The sequence below is a fragment of the Crocodylus siamensis genome, chromosome 2 (genome assembly GCF_052110815.1).
Source record: "Crocodylus siamensis isolate JL-2025a chromosome 2, ASM5211081v1, whole genome shotgun sequence".
Lineage (NCBI taxonomy): Eukaryota > Metazoa > Chordata > Crocodylia > Crocodylidae > Crocodylus > Crocodylus siamensis.
Genome location: NC_143396.1, coordinates 141,444,002 through 141,460,008, shown reverse-complemented (window position 1 = coordinate 141,460,008; position 16,007 = coordinate 141,444,002). Strand labels below are relative to the sequence as shown.

General features: G+C 38.7%; 1 protein-coding gene across 3 annotated transcripts in view; it reads left to right on the top strand.

The window, feature by feature from the left end:
• HELQ (helicase, POLQ like) overlaps positions 1-14,656 on the top strand; it is a 30,630-nt gene extending 15,974 nt beyond the window's left edge. For 2 of the 3 annotated variants that reach the window (XM_090036979.1, XM_090036976.1), the window contains exons 8-18: positions 83-228; positions 1,610-1,849; positions 3,058-3,199; positions 3,561-3,665; positions 4,371-4,593; positions 6,260-6,417; positions 7,358-7,456; positions 7,959-8,132; positions 8,787-8,900; positions 11,709-11,840; positions 14,025-14,656. In XM_090036979.1, the coding sequence (XP_089893105.1) occupies positions 83-228; positions 1,610-1,849; positions 3,058-3,199; positions 3,561-3,665; positions 4,371-4,593; positions 6,260-6,417; positions 7,358-7,456; positions 7,959-8,132; positions 8,787-8,900; positions 11,709-11,840; positions 14,025-14,132 (1,641 nt within the window). In that variant the 3' untranslated portion in view covers positions 14,133-14,656. The remainder of the gene's footprint in view (positions 1-82; positions 229-1,609; positions 1,850-3,057; positions 3,200-3,560; positions 3,666-4,370; positions 4,594-6,259; positions 6,418-7,357; positions 7,457-7,958; positions 8,133-8,786; positions 8,901-11,708; positions 11,841-14,024) is intronic. The other variant, XM_090036978.1, reaches the window with a different exon arrangement.
• The last annotated feature ends 1,351 nt before the right edge of the window (positions 14,657-16,007 follow it).

The window sequence follows — 16,007 nt, the reverse complement described above, 5'->3', positions numbered from 1 at the left end:
ATTTGCAGGCTTGGAGTCTTAGGCTTACTGCAGATAAATAAAAAGTTGTATTGTCTAATAAATCATTTAATTTTTATTTTAGTATTCTAGTAATCTGGAAAGAATGGATCCTGACCATCTTATTGCATTGGTGACTGAAGTTATTCCAAATTACTCCTGCCTAGTCTTTTGTCCCACTAAAAAGAACTGTGAAAATGTAGCTGAAATGATATGCAAGTATCTGAAGAAGTATGTGTCTTTTATTACTGTTTTAGACCACCCTTAAAGTGTTAAATCAGAATTGAACGTTTACCTCTAATAACACAAAACTACTCACTTTTCATCTGCAGTGACAGTAGTAAAGATCCCTGACCAAGAAGTAGTTGTCTTCTGAGAATAAAATTATGCAAGACTGTACAACTTCTGTAGAACTCCAGTTTTAGGGTTCGTTTTTGGTTAAGTCAAAAACAACCATTAAAACACAACTTTTCAGGAGTTAATTAAGAAAATAAACAGAAAAAGAAAATGTAGGGTTCATTCAAAGAGGCATGCTATGTAATTTACGTCTTATTCTTGTCATTCTTTGTAAATTAACACTCCCCTTCTCTGTTCTTGCTTTACTTCCTGTCATGCACAGTGGTAGAGTGTTGCTAAGCTGCTTATGTTTAGTTACATATATTGGGAATATAAGATGCAAACAATAAATGCAAATTAAAGATTACATTGAATATTGTATATTGCAAATTATGAGCTGTGGACCTGGACTAGAACAGGGATGGAGCCTGTTGGCATGAAACAAGGATAGACGTGTGGGAGGTGGAGCTAGCAGGGAGCAGAGTTGGCAAGAGGCAGGCACAAGCAGGGGACAAGCTGCCTGTCCTCCCCACATCACGTTCTCCTCTACTGCCCTGCAGCAGTGGTGGGAATGAATTAGAAACAATCCTCCAATAATGAGATTCTATACATGGAAATTTTTAACAAATTTATAAATTTTCCATGTATAGAATCTAATTATTAGGGGAGTTTTCGTAAATTCTGTGTTGTCTTATTTACCTGAATCTATGGTTAGGGAAAAGAAACCTCTTGAAAATTGGAATCTTTATGTACTATATATTCCCCCATTCTGACTGCTGCTTCTGAGGAAACAAATCTGTGCTATTGCAAGACTCACTATCAGTTCATGTGGTATTTTTTACTTAACTCAGTTGGTGTTTTTACATGTGCTCGGGGGGTGGGGGTGTACTTTAATTAGAGCAGCTCTGAGAGGCTTGCTAAGCACACTAATTAGCACACCCCAGCAGACTTGATTAATCAAGTCTGCTCCAACATGCTATAATTACAGCGCATCAGAGCAGCCTCCTGACATGTGTACAGACACCCAGTGTCTTTGAAACCAGAAAATGTTTACTGTATCCTAGTTCTGTTTTGTTGACTTTATGTGCAGGTTGAATTCTGCTTGTATCTAATTCTGTGTTATTTCTTTGGTAATAGAGTAATTGATTTCTAAATTGCAAATATCTTACTGTAGTAATGGATAATGAGCAGAAGGAGCTTCAGTGCATCTTTTGTTTTAATTTTTTGTAGTTAAACAATTTAGACTTTGATCGTTCTTTTTTTTTTCTTCCCTAAGAGAATACGAAAATCACAAAAAAAAAGAGAAACAAGACCTTCTTATGAACTTGAAGAATATTGGTAATGGAACAATCTGTCCTGTTCTAAAGCGAACAATTTCATTTGGCATTGCTTACCATCACAGTGGGCTTACAAGTGATGAAAGGAAAAGTATAGAGGAAGCTTATTCTGCAGGTGTTCTATGCCTTCTTACTTGCACATCTACTTTAGCTGCTGGAGTCAATCTACCAGCTCGAAGGTTAGCCCCACAAAAATATCTACTGTATCATTTCATTAAAGCCTACATTGTTAAAACCCTTTAACATACTTAAGTTTGAGTTTTGTTCCAATCAGTGGCTAAGCATGTCACAACACTTACAGAAGGGTGAATGTGTACCTTGACTCATAGTGACTTATTCACAGCACTTTGCCTTCAAGGTGCCTGCTTTCACATCTAATTAATTTGGCACAGAGAGACTAATATCTGAGATCTGGGTAAGGGCATCATTACCGAACTCTGTCATTCAGTTCCCATAGTCCCTTGAGTGTACAACAGTGTCTTTGCTGTCTGCACGGGACCTATAACCTATCTTTACTAATCAGAGTCTTGTTCCAAGGCCTTTTTCCTTAGTGGCCACTTCACCCTATGTAACTTGCATAACAGAGGATGCTCAGGTCACAGACAGAGCTCCCTCCCACCTTCCCCAACAAGGCAGTCCTCAGACTTAGCAGGTCTTAAGTCAAAACTTTGTAGCTCGAAATCCATTTTCCTATAGGAAACAATGTTATAAATGTGGAGTTGGTTCTTGAACCAAGTCCTGATACCCTATTTTCACCAAAAATAACCCGGAATTTTGTACTCAACCAATTATAGATGAGTTAATATAGCTACATTAATGTATTTATATTGTAAATAGCAATCATTGATTTGGAAGGACTTCTTTGAGGTGACTTTGCTAGACTTATTGAAGGGCTCTTGGTTGGTCTTTTTGAAGGGTTCTTGGCTGGAGTCTTCTCAGGAGTCTTGGCTGCAGGTTTTTCTGAAGTCTTGTTTGCTTTCTTAAATAAAGTGTCCAAGGAAATTTGGACAGATGTTCTCCATGGAGACTGGCGACACAGCGAACTTGTTTGCTGGTGTGGTGTCGAATCAAGTGTTGTAAAGTCAAAACTGACATCAAAATTGAAACAGGGTGTCAATTTATAAATGGTGTAAGTGCAAAATGTAATTCGACACGTTGTAAGTCAAGGACTGCCTTACTCAAAATTATCCAGGTTTGTGAGCTGCATGTATATAAAAATGGGATTTATTCTTCACTTATTTCTTGTCATTCCCAGGTAAATATTTTTTTTCCTTAGGGAAAACTTTTTCCTTTGTATGATTTTACTGATGCTTTAAATACCTGAAACGCAGAATGTAACTTATCTGGGTCTTTCCTCTCTTTTTTTCTTTTATTTTTAATTCCTTAGGGTTATTTTAAGAGCACCCTATGTTGCAACAGAATTCCTGAAAAAGAATCAATACAAGCAGATGATTGGCAGAGCTGGTCGAGCTGGTATTGACAGTGCTGGTGAAAGTATTCTTATAGTGCAAGAAAAAGACAAACATCTGGTAACTTGCACAAAAATATCAGTTTTTCGAGTCATCAGACTAAATTTCTGTGATAAACAGGGACCTGAATGTCTTTTGCTCAACTTTGCATTCTCACATGTAGTCCTTCTTGCTTACCAGTAACTGTTACCAGAAACTTTCCTGCAATTGTGAAAGGCACTCAGATTCCTTGCTAGAAGACGTATGTATTTTCTGACCATATATCACTTCGCCTGGCTCATAAACTGATCTCTAGAGGTCAGTCAGAAAACTTGGAAATCTCCAGGAATAGTTTTTAATCAAGTCAGTACATATCAGAATATTTTTGAAGGTGAAATATTTTCTCCCATTAAGAGAATTCATCTTTTGCTTTTTATTTTAGGTTCAAGATTTAATAAACAGTCCTTTGGAAAACTGTTGCAGCAACCTTTTACTTGAGTTTACCAAGGGAATACAAAACCTCCTTCTGTCCTTGGTTGGGTTACAGGTATCAATTGTTTTCTGTAGCTAAGTAAAGAGATGCATTATGATACTACTAATGAGAATGTAGATAACTATTTATGATATTTACTGGTAGAACTATTTTTCTTTTATGGTAGTTTCCATATTATTACATTTGTATTACAATCCATATTATTCCATATTATTACATTTCATGGAATCCATTTGGGACTCATTTTGCTTCATTAGGGTTGAGATTAATAATGTTAGTGTTCACCAAGGTCTTGTTTTTAATCCTGAGTAGTTCATTAAATGCAATTATAATCAATATAAACAAAGAAAACTTGTGGTCATGTTATCCAACCAAATTACTGAATCCTGATAAGTTTCTGACGTAGACAAGGCCAAACTGTTTTCTGTCTACTAGGTACTTCAAAGCTTTGGTTCTAAAGATACGCTTTTAAGATAACTTCTTAAAGATAAAAACGAATTTCAAATGCTAAAAGCTGCAGTAATGTAGCAGGGTGGCATATGATATTCTGTTGAGCCCTTCTTCAGGCAGCACGTTCATCAAATTAGTTGCAGTTATCCTGAAGTCACGTAGACGTGCAGGATTAACATTCTAGTATGGAGTCTTCAGTAGGCATACTGTTTTCAGCTAGAAAGAGGGCAGAAGCTAGAGTTAACACTTTTACTGAGCTGTGACACTACTTTTGTGTCATACGTGATTAAAACATCCAAACTATTGTAGATTGCAAGAAACTTTGAAGAAATTTGCAACTTCATGTGTGGTACACTGTTTGGTGTTCAGCAAAAGACACTGTCAAAAGAAAAGAGCCTTTCAGATATAATTAAAGAATCACTGGAAAGCCTAATAGAAAAAGGACTCCTAAAAGGAAAAATCATGTCTGAAAAGGAACAAAAATCCACAAGTAATCTAGCGATCACACAGTTGGGTCAAGCTGCTTACAAAGGTAAGAATTTGTTCCTTTCCATTGCACTTCTTTCCCCATGTCTTTTTTAAATCTGTGTTTTTTATTTTCGTACTTAACTAAAACTTTTATCCAGCCCCTTCCCACCTGTCTGAATATGATGATTAAAATAAAACACCTGACAGAATATCCTGGAGTCTGTACAGCTCTATTTCTATAAAGAAGCCTCATGTCTTGGAATTTTTTGAACATGTCATTTAAGTAGTGAATAAATAACTAGTTAACCTAATCCAGTGATTATCAGCCAGGGTTCTGTAGCACTGTAGGGTGCTCTGAGATCCTTTTTAAGGGTGTCATGGGGTGCTATACAATATTAACACTGTTAGGTGTGTAAATGCCTACATGTGATTCACAAGATAAACCCATATATTTCAAATGGGAATCCATAGGGTCAAAACCATTCTGACCTTTTGAGGTTTTCTGTGTTCTTTGCAGCAAAATAATTGTTTTATTATTTTTCCATAGTCAACAAATGAGTGAGAGCTCATGCCATGAGCTGGCATTTTCTGAATGGCATCTGAGTCTTATGAGAGGTGCCTTCAGTAAGACTGTTCAGACTTCCTAAAGGCCTTCAACAAGATCCTGCACAAGAAAGCTAAATTGATGAGAAGTATCCAGGTCACCAGATGTAGAGTATTGTAATGGATCAAAAACTAAGCAAAGAATAATTAGTCTGTTTTTCATTGTAGCTGAAGTAAAAAGCAGAGGATCTCCTTGGCTTTCTAGTCTAAATCTTTTATTAAATATATGAATCATCTTGAAAGGGGTGTTTTCTAGTAATTTATCAAGATTTACCAATAAGGGTTATTTTAATTATTCCAGACCTTGAGAGACCAATCAAAAATCTAAGTTGACAAAATGAAAGGACAATATGGTAAATGAAACTGTGTGCCTAAATCCAAAGTAAGGCACATTAGAAGAGAAAACATGAAGTACCTGCACATCTTTTGGGATCTGAATTAACTCACGATATCAGTTTTGCATCGTTGTAGATAGCTAACTGAAGATTTCTGATTGTGCAGCTGCACTCAGAAAAAGCAAGACGGATGTGAAGATCCATGAGGAACAGGATGATAAATAATAAAGACAGTAGTATAGTACCTTTATATACTCAATGATGTGTCTGTATCTGGAGTAGAATGCAGTACTGGTCATCTTGGAACAGATGCTACAGAACTAGAGAGATTTCAGAGAAAGGCAACAGAAATAAAGCACAGAAATACTCATGAAGAGGCATTGTAACCATAAATCCCAACTGTAAATATTGGGACTGTTTTAGTTTGGAACAAAGAGGAATAAGAAAGGGCATATGCAGACCCTGTTTCATAAAGGAAGAACATGGAATATTCAGTGTAATATAAAAGTAGAAAATCCGAAATCATAAAATAATATTTTTTCACATAATATATAATTTGACCGTAGAACTCATTGCCAGTAAATGTTGATGGCAGGAACTGAGCAAGGTTAAAAAATGGTGGGATGTTTGTTTTAAGAGTATCCCAAGTTATACCGAGCAGTGATTTTTGGAAAGTTAAGTCTCATACTTCTGGATTTCAACCAGTCTCTAATTGGAGACAACAGTATCTAACTAATGTGTGTGAGCCATTTGAGAATTATAGAAATAGGTAACTATCCTAATTTCTTTTAGGATCTATAGATTTGGCATATTGTAATGCTCTCTACAGAGACTTGAAGAAAGGTTTAGAGGGGCTAGTACTTGAGAGCTGCCTTCATCTACTCTATCTAGCAACTCCATATGATATGATTTACCACTGTAACCCAGACTGGATGATCTATTTTAAGCAGGTATGGCATAACTTCCAAGCCTATTACAAATGCTACCCTGTACAGTGAAGTAAAACTTATATTACATAGCTGTTTTCTTCCCAGTATAATAACTTTGGTCTGTGATTGTCTTGTTAGACATAAATCTAGTTTGAATGTGCAAGTCATGAGAGTTTGGAGAGTTTGAAGTCAGAAACAGAAGGAAACTAATTCTGACTACAAACAAGTCAATGTAATGGCAAAGTAACTAATGACTAAGAGAAGATTATATTCATGGTCTTTGTTGGATTATTTTTATAGTATACTATTTTATAGTATACTTCATGAAGAGTATTAAAAATTGCAAAAAAAATAGGGGGGCAGACTTTAAAAACTTATACATGGCAACTCCTGTGCTGGCAGAAAAGATAAACAGTCATTGATTTAATGTAATTACAGATCCTGCCATTAGCTGAGTAATTAAGGTTAGTCCAGTTTGCTCTATAGTTTAATGTACTGTTTAACAATGTTAACCATGTGATCAAAACTATCTAAAAAGATACTGTAGTAAAACTGAAGAATACAGTCTTCCACAAAATACTTCCACATAATAAGGAAAAAGTCAAACTGTAGAGAAGGCTGATTTATATAGGTCAACCCTGCATGTAAGTTGAGTGCAATTTTTGTAGTTTTGTTGTAGGAAAAATAAGGTAGATTTATCACTGGAAAAATACATCAATGTTCCTATAGGGGGTGGTGAAGAAATGCAAATTCTATAAGCATTATATACATTAACTGAGATTAACATTTTTAAAAGGTTATTTATTTACTGATGTAACAAAGTAGAACAGCTAAGTGACATTAAGTGCGCTATATTCTATCCCTTTAACATATTTTTGCAAATCATACAGAGAGATAAATTCATCTTTAATATTCCATGGTTTGTTCTTTTTTCTTTTTTTAAATTAATTCTGCCTTTTAGTACACTCAGTTAAGTGCAGTAGAACAGAAAGTAGCAGATATTGTGGGAGTTCCTGAAAGCTTTATTACAAAAAAGGCATCTGGTCAAGTCATCAGAACGGTAAGTAAAAGATTATTGTTTTTAAAGGAAAAAATAGTAGAATAGTAACTTCATCAATCAAATTATTTTATATAGAAAAAATATGTACAACTGATAATTAGCATTTGTTAATCTTTCAATTATGGTAATGTTAAAAGCTGCTTGTTACTAGTGCTTTGCTATTATAAAGCTGTATTTATTTCATATCATATAGCCATGGACATTGAGGAATCCAAGATTCTCCTGTTGGCCCTGGAAAATGTTTATATTTTGTTATTTTGTCTGCAATTTCATAAACACAAATCAGACAGTTAAAGGCAGTTTGGTCTGCCCTGCTTCTGCAATCTTTGTTTCACCAAAATAGTTCCCTCTGCTTCTTTCTCTGCTTCAAAAATCCTTGAATGCAGAATTACTCCATTTGTTTCGTAGAATTAGAGAAGTCGGGAAATGTGCCGTATAAAAATCTCATCTGTTGGATTGTAATTCTAAATTCTAACTGAACACCAGTTTTCTGTCTTCCTAGGATGTGGACATTGGTGTTATAAATAGGCTGTACCTATCCTTCGTTCTTTATGCCTTGCTAAAAGATACCAATGTATGGGTGGTTTCAGAAAAATTTAACTTGTCCCGTGGTTACGTGCAAAATCTCCTTAACTCAGCTGCCACGTTCTGTTCCTGTGTGCTGCACTTTTGTGAGGTAATATATGTTCAGTGGGTGGTGTCTAGCATGGCATCGGTGAATGTTTTTATTTGTAATTGCTTCAAAGCATGAAGGAAGTATTTACTAGGATCTCTGTTGCTATAGACTTTTAGTACTCAAATCTGAACATTGGTATGGGTCATCTTACTGTTTAGAAAAGCCTTTGTGTATTGGAATGAAGTTTTCATATTAAAGGCTAGATTGATATTCTCGGATCATGAATGTTTAAAGTGTACACTTGGAGCTTTGCTACAAAATACCAGGATCCAAATGATTGCCAAAGGTTTCCCTCTTCTTCCACCTTGAAATGGTGTCATCTGAGAACAGGGTTAAAACTAGCTGTTTTACTGCTGCTTTAGCCTTTCAACATCAGAAAGTCCAACATTGTTCCCAAAAGACTATATTCCTGAAGTACCTCCTAATTCTTCAGAAAGGTCCCTGCATTGGGATGACTGGCAGAAAAAGGCTCGATACAACTTCTGATACTGTCCAGGAGGAGTATTTCAGGTGATGACATAACATACTTCCTTTTCCAAAGGGAACATATGCTCACCAGCCTGACAGAGCTCCAGCTGGCTAACTAACTAATAAAAGGCTTAAACTGGAATTGTGAAGTTCCTTTTCAGATTGTAATATCCTTTGTTTCTGCAGGAGTTGGAGGAATTTTGGGTTTATAAGGCCTTGCTTACGGAACTTACCAAAAGATTGACCTATTGTGTTAAGGCAGAACTCATCCCTCTCATGGAGGTGGCAGGTGTTCTAGAGGTTAGTACATGCATATTCTGGCCGAAGTTAGCCTATGTCAGTTTTGTATACTAGCCTTAACCATGTGATATCTACACATCTGTGAAAGAAACTAGAGCAGGAGTCAGCAGTGTTTTTGGGCAGAGTGCCAAAAATACCTGCAACCTCAACTTGTAAGATGTTGGCATGCCGGGGACAGACAGCAGGGTTGAGCCACAAAGGGCCTGATCCTTCTTGTGGAAGCGCAGCCCTGGCCCTTTCTCCAGCATCTGCCCCAAGGCAAGAATGCGCCTGGCACCAGCAAAGAACTGGGCTGGGACTCTGCAGATCCCTGTGTAGGTGCTTACAGCCTCCCAGTTACCTGCCACAGCCAGCCTGGGCTCTGGGCAAACCTCTGCTGCCCACCATGGAGCCCAGGCTGCTCACAAGCAGGCAGCGGGGAGGCTGCAAGCAACTGCAGTGGGGGGCAGGACTGCATTGCCACAACAAGCTCCCCCACCGTCCACCCCAAGGTGCACATGCCAAGCAAAATGCCTTCATGTGCCACACTGGCACGTGTGCCAGGGGTTGCCTACCCCTGCTACAGAGCATTTTGTTAAGAACCTATTTTTTTCCTGCCACTGTTTGGGTTGCTAATTTTCTTGTGGAAGGAAGTGAATATATTAAACACATAGCATCATGTTTGTGTTTTAGTGACTGCCATAGCTAGTCTGTTAAGTTTTATGTAAAAAAAAAAAAATGTTTACCTAGGTAAACTTGAGGTTGATTTATGTAGTATTTTCAGACTTATGCTCCTGACTGCTGGGACAAATGCAACAAAAATATTGTATATTTCTTAATCTGATGCTCAAGCCAAAATAGGATCCAAATCTGTCTACTATAGCAATGGGAAAAGGGAATTGATGGATCCAGAATTTTGTAAAGGAGGGTGCAAGAGAAGCGACTGGGGCTGCGGGGGTGGCTGCATCCTTGCTCTGAATTCCACCTCCCCCAACACCAGGATGAGTGGATCACACCCTGAAAATAGCAGTCAGTAACTTTTTTAAGTCCCCAAAAGAGTTAAGAACTCAGCATTCCCTCCTCTCTCCTCCTTGCTCAATGTTACCTCCAATCCCCTTCTCTTCTATTTGTCACCTCCCCCGCTACTGCCCCTGGATGCCTTGGAGGTGGGGGAAGCTCCAGGGCCCCCCATTCCCAGCCCCAGCAGTTTGTATGGGGAGCTGTGCTCAACTAGAGACAACAGTAGTGGTGGTGGACAGGTTCCTTCTCCCTGAGCTTGCTCCTGGGCTAATGGAGAACACCCAGGGGATTGGGCGTGTCACTATCCCAGGAGGTGCTGTACTGTAACTGTTGCTACCCCGGGGACAAAACTGGGGTTAAATATGGCTATTATATTTAACATTTAACTTAGATGTTAAATATAACGAACAGTCAACAATGCAGTATATGTAGACTTGCATGGAACTTTGTGGAGGAAATGCTGTTAAAGCTAGTGTTGAAGTCGGATATTTTCTAAAATACTTTTGAAATGTGTGAGATAAAGCAGCGCAAGAATAGACATCTCTAGACTTCTAGTAGTCTGGACCATCCAGATATAAGGTAGTTGAATACACTAAGTTAACTGGACAGTGCAGCATCTTCTCTATGGCATTTTTAGCTAGCAAAAACCACATCCTCTTTCTTCTGAGAAGTCAGCTTATTAACTGTCACAAGCTATGACTGCCCTAAGGAACAATGAAAGGTTTCTATGCCTCTCAAGACTGGTTTTGTTTTCAAGATGACAATTAAGTGTGTGGGTTCACATAAATAGAAGAGAAAAACATATGACTAAGTAAAATAAGGAAAAAGACAGAGAATACAGTTCAGAGAGCCATCGGGAAGCACTTCCATGACAAAGTTCAGTTATATATGTGGCTTAAGGTATAAAACAAGTTCTCATAGTTTTTTTTCTACCAGAAAAATAATACCTGTGATAAGATGGAAATAGTCTTCATTTAACTGTGGAAAGATCTAGAATTGCTTGTTTTGCACGAATGTTGGCTAACAAGTACCCAATAGCCTCTTCGTCACTTTTCATCACAGCAGTTCTATCCTGGATAAAGTATCTGAGAAAGGAAAGAAAACAAAATCTCTTGATCCTGTTATTTAAATACCACAGACCTTCTCTGTTGAGTACATGCAACTCAGCAATCATGGTTTTGTGCATAATCTAAAACTGAACAGGTTGTCATTTTTTTGTCCTGTGACCATGTTCAAATATGGGTGCAGAAATGGACACATCTGTTGACAGATGACAATTAAAAAGATGCAGATATTTACAAATGCAGTTAGTGACAGGAAATAAAAGAGGCAGAAAGATAACTTGCCACAGAACAATGAGACTGAAGTTAACATGCAACTGGGGAAACTCCAATGACAGAAACACTAGGTGTGAATGTGGAGGAAACTTTGAGATTAAGAACACCTTCTGGCCTGCCCATGTGTTGGGGAACCAAGCATCAATGAGGACCTTGCTAAAGCTACAGATTGAACAGTAACATGTGCCTATTTCTGGACCCAAATTTGAATATAGTGACAGGACATAAGAAGAAGAAAGGGGCAGATCTATTTATTTAGGTAAAAGTTCCTAACAATAAATCAGCTTCATCTCCGCACAGTATCAGTCTGGCATTAGGATGCTAATTGATATTAATCCAGATTAAATAACAGAGGGGTGAATTTTGTGCAGTCATCACAGAGTTTTGACTTTGACAAAAAAAGAAAGGCTCCTTGCAGTTCCTATTAACTAACCTAATATTTTTTTTGAATGGTTTCATTTTTGTCTTGCAGGCTCGAGCAAAACAGCTTTATAATGCAGGATACAAAACTCTAGCACACTTAGCTAATGCAAATCCTGAGATACTGGTGAAGATTGAGCATGTGTCACGACGTCAGGCCAGACAAATCATTTCATCAGCAAAGGTAAGCAGAAGCTTTGTAATTTGAACTGCCAGGGATGAATGAAAACTAGTTCCCATCTAGTAATCTTTCTCTAATAATTTGTTTAAGACTTTCCTGACTAGCAGGAATAATATGAGATTCCCTGATAGGAGTTCACCAGAAGAATGACAACAGAACTTGGCTACCACCTTATTTTTAAAAAGGTAATTTCTCCATGGTTTGTTACTGCCTTTTTTTAGAACTTGGGAAAATAATATTTCTTTACTGCTATTTGTTCTTCAAAAGTATTATTATTGATCTAGCTCCAACTGTTTTTACAAGAAGATTATTTACCTATTTTTTGCCTGTGATTTCTATTCCCCATAGGAACATTTCTGTAAATGACTCCTTGTTATATACTCAGTGGGCATGTCTGCATGTGCACTTTAATGCACATTACCCTATTTTAATGTGTATTAAAGCATCACAAAAAGTGCTCTTTAGTTAACGCACATTAAAATAGCCTAATGCACATTTTTCTAGTGCCTCACAGTAGAGCTCCTAGATTTTAATGTGCGTTAGGTAAAGTTCATTAATGAATGTGTAGATGCTACCCTGTGTTTACTTTAAATTACTGTAAAAGGAATCAATTAAATACTCTGATCTTCACACTGAATCTGTGCCATAGACTTAGAGTACTGCGCATGTGAAAACAAAAACAATACATTAGGACAGGATTGACATCTGGGCAGTTGCAGCTGGCAGTGGGCAGGCTGCAAACAGCTGTACTGGGCTCCAGAGCCCCGGCACCAGCTCCAGGCCAGCAACGGCTGCATGCACGCCTCAGGACAGGGAAGGAGCCTAGGTAGTGCAACCCTGGCCCCTCCCGCACCATCCACCCAGAGGCACTCATGCAGCCACCACCAGCAACAAGGATTGGACCCTCATGACTCCCCCACAGTCTGCCTCTGGCATTCAGAGTCGAGGTCTGGATCAGGGTTGAGGTGTTTTTGGCACTCCAGCCAAAAACATTGCTGACCCCTGCATTAGGATGCTTGTTGTTGTGTTACTATCACCTCTTGCTTAGAGACACTTCAAATATGATGAACAAAATAGCTAAACTGCTAAACAGACAGTTGCCAAATACTGCAATCTTCCATAATATGATTAACATCTTCATATCGGGTGTGTATTTATTGCATAATGCAAGGAATCTACAGCCTACTTCTGTATACTTGTGTGATCAGCCTGCTAGTGTTAATATGAAAATTTATTTTAACATTTAAAATAGAAGTGCCTTTTGTTGCAAGCACCCTGGAATAAAAATGTTATTTTGAAAAAAAGTCTTGCTGGACTGTAATTTTTAAACGGGACCTTGCTAAAGGGACCAGATTTTAAATTTTGCACATTTTTTAAACTGATTGTGGCATGTCGTTTGCACTTGTTTTAATCCAAGGATGCTTACTACGTGGTGCTATGAACCAGTCTGTGGATTGGATTGGGCACCATGCCCCCAGATTGGGGCCTCAGGCTGCCTTCCTCACCCCTGCAATGCCAGACTGGGGCCCCATTCTGCCTCCCACAGCCCCATACCATTGGATTGGGGTGCTGGGTTGCACCCACAGCTCTGCACTGCTGGTTCAGGATCAACACTGCCTGTACTGGGCCTGATGCTCCAGGATCAGATATTGTACTGCCTCCAGCCAGCCCAGATTGGCCTGGACCATCTTCCTGTGCCAGTCTAATGCATTGTCTGGCCTGTGGCTTCCCACAGGTTGAGATTTCACAGCAGGGGAGCAGCAATTGCTGCCACTGCTCTTCCCCTCCCCCCCCCCCAACTTTTGGACCTGTGGGGACCCCTGAGAGCCAAAAGGCATGGCTCCCTGGGCTGGATGTCGCCCATGGCCAGGCATTAGGCATCCCAGTTTTAGCCTGCTAAATTTGACAATATAAGCAGGATAGGCTCCCATGAAAAGAATTCCTAAGCAGGAGAACTGTATTTATTTTGGTATAACAAATGTGAAAATTAGCATAGTAGTTTATCATTGTTGAGTCAAAACTCCAGAGGTTTTGTTCCTGGTACTCTTAATTTCTTCTTAGTTTGTTTCTGGAGGATTAAATACATCCCTGGAGGGAATGCCAGGCTTTCAACTTTTCTGTTAATGTAGGAAATGCTATGGCCACTTGTGTTGATTTTATCTTCTAATAATGTGATTTTGGGCATAGATGTTGCTGAGTGAAAAAGTCGAGGCTCTACAAGAAGAAGTTGAAGAACTGTTGCGGATGCCTACAGATACCCCAGAGGGGCTGCTGACTACTGCCACAAAACCATGAAGCAATAGCATGAGTTGTCATAGTTCTCAATATAGTTTAGATTTCCTTTTGCTGTACATGTGTAAAACTTTGTAATAAATAATTCTGTACACCTTATTTGTGTACATTTTTGAAATTAGGATATTCTTGAAGCACGGGTGTTATATGATGGTCTGATGGTTACAAATCACAGAAAAATAGGACTGGACAGGACCTCAGACAGTCACCTAGTCCAGCCTCCTGCTGAAGGCAGGAACATCCCTGTTTAAACTTGTCTCATGAGGTGGTTGTCAAACATGTTCTTAAAAACTTCCAATAATAGAAGATTCTGCAGTCTCTCTAGATAATCTATTCCAGTCCTTAACTTCCTACATAGTGAGAAAGTTCTTTCTAATAGCCAACTTATGTTTCCCTTGTTGCACTTGGCACCATTACTCATCCTGTCCCATGTGGATGCAGAGAATAGCCTGTCATGGTCATCTTTATAACCCCCCTTCATCTACTGAGCAGCAGAATGGACGTGTAAATAAATACCAGGAAATGCATCTTTGTCATCTGTCATTATTTGTGTCAGTAGTTCCCCTATATGCACATTGGATTGTTGGATTTGTGTTGTGAGGTAACAGTGCCATCGCCAGGTAAAATGGCTTTACTCAAGATGCAGGAGTAGGAATGAAGCACTGAACCCCACAAAATCTGTTTCCTTAGGAGATGCAGTAAAAAGGTTATATGTAGTAGAAACAAGCAGAGAGATTTAATTCTTCAAAACTCCAGTCTGAGGAAAAATTAGGTTAGCATTTGTCATCTCTGCCACTAAGTTTCTATGGGCTGTATAGTGCCAGGTGGATGCTCACATCTCCCACAGGCTTTCTCTAATGTGAATTTTGTTACCTTTAAATTTGAAATAATAGTCCCTTCAGCAGTTTGAATCAAACCCCTGCTATAGTCAAATTACATCTCATTTGCTTTCATCAAACTCATCTATTCAGTCAAGCTGAGCATTATTTTTTTTACCTTCCATTCTCTAACTCAGAGGTTCCCAACCCCTGGGCCACTGGGGGTTTTTGATGACAAAAAAGAAAGGTCATCAAAAGGCCCGATACCGAGCTGCAAAGAGTTGGCTGCCAGTCCACAGGAGGGTTGGCTGCCAGACTGGAAGTCCAGAAATGATCGGCATACTGCGGATCGGCAGCCAACCCTTCTTTATACAGTATGCCGGTCACTCTGGACTGCAGTTTCCTGGTCCACGGTCACTTCCAGTCCATGGTTTGCCAGTCTGTGATCTAAAAAGGTTGGGGACCCCTGCTCTAACATGAACATGTAGCAATATAGGGTTAAAAAAAACCCTACCAGAACAAAATACTCCATTGCACAAACTTCTTCCCCAGGGAGGGAAAAGCAAACATGTGACAGATGTTAATCATGTTTAAGGTGCCATTGGAAGGTGCTCAGTATGCTGCTTCTTGAGCATAATAAGGGATCTACATAACATACGGTGTAGAGCTTGGTATGAACTTGCTATTGCAAGGCTCTATCCCATGTTGGCTTCAGCAAATTTTTAGTAGGAAATGATTTTTTCCCCCTGTTTATTAAAAAGATCTGACAGTCCTTAGGGCTTATGACTACTTAAAGGAAAAAAGTTCAAAAGGATTAGCGTGCAAGTAGAAGTTTTTATCTCCTGTATGGATGATCAAAAGTGGATTATTCACCCAGAGGTACTATTATTTCAAAATAACAGCATCCACACGGAGCTCTAGTAAGGAATAACTTGATCTTTTTTAATTCACACCCTATCTTATTCTACACAAACTGCTCTGTGCCAATTTGCTCTTCCACATGAACGTTATAAAATGGATTCATCATGTTCCTAAGATCATAGGAGAGGTCCAGAGTCTG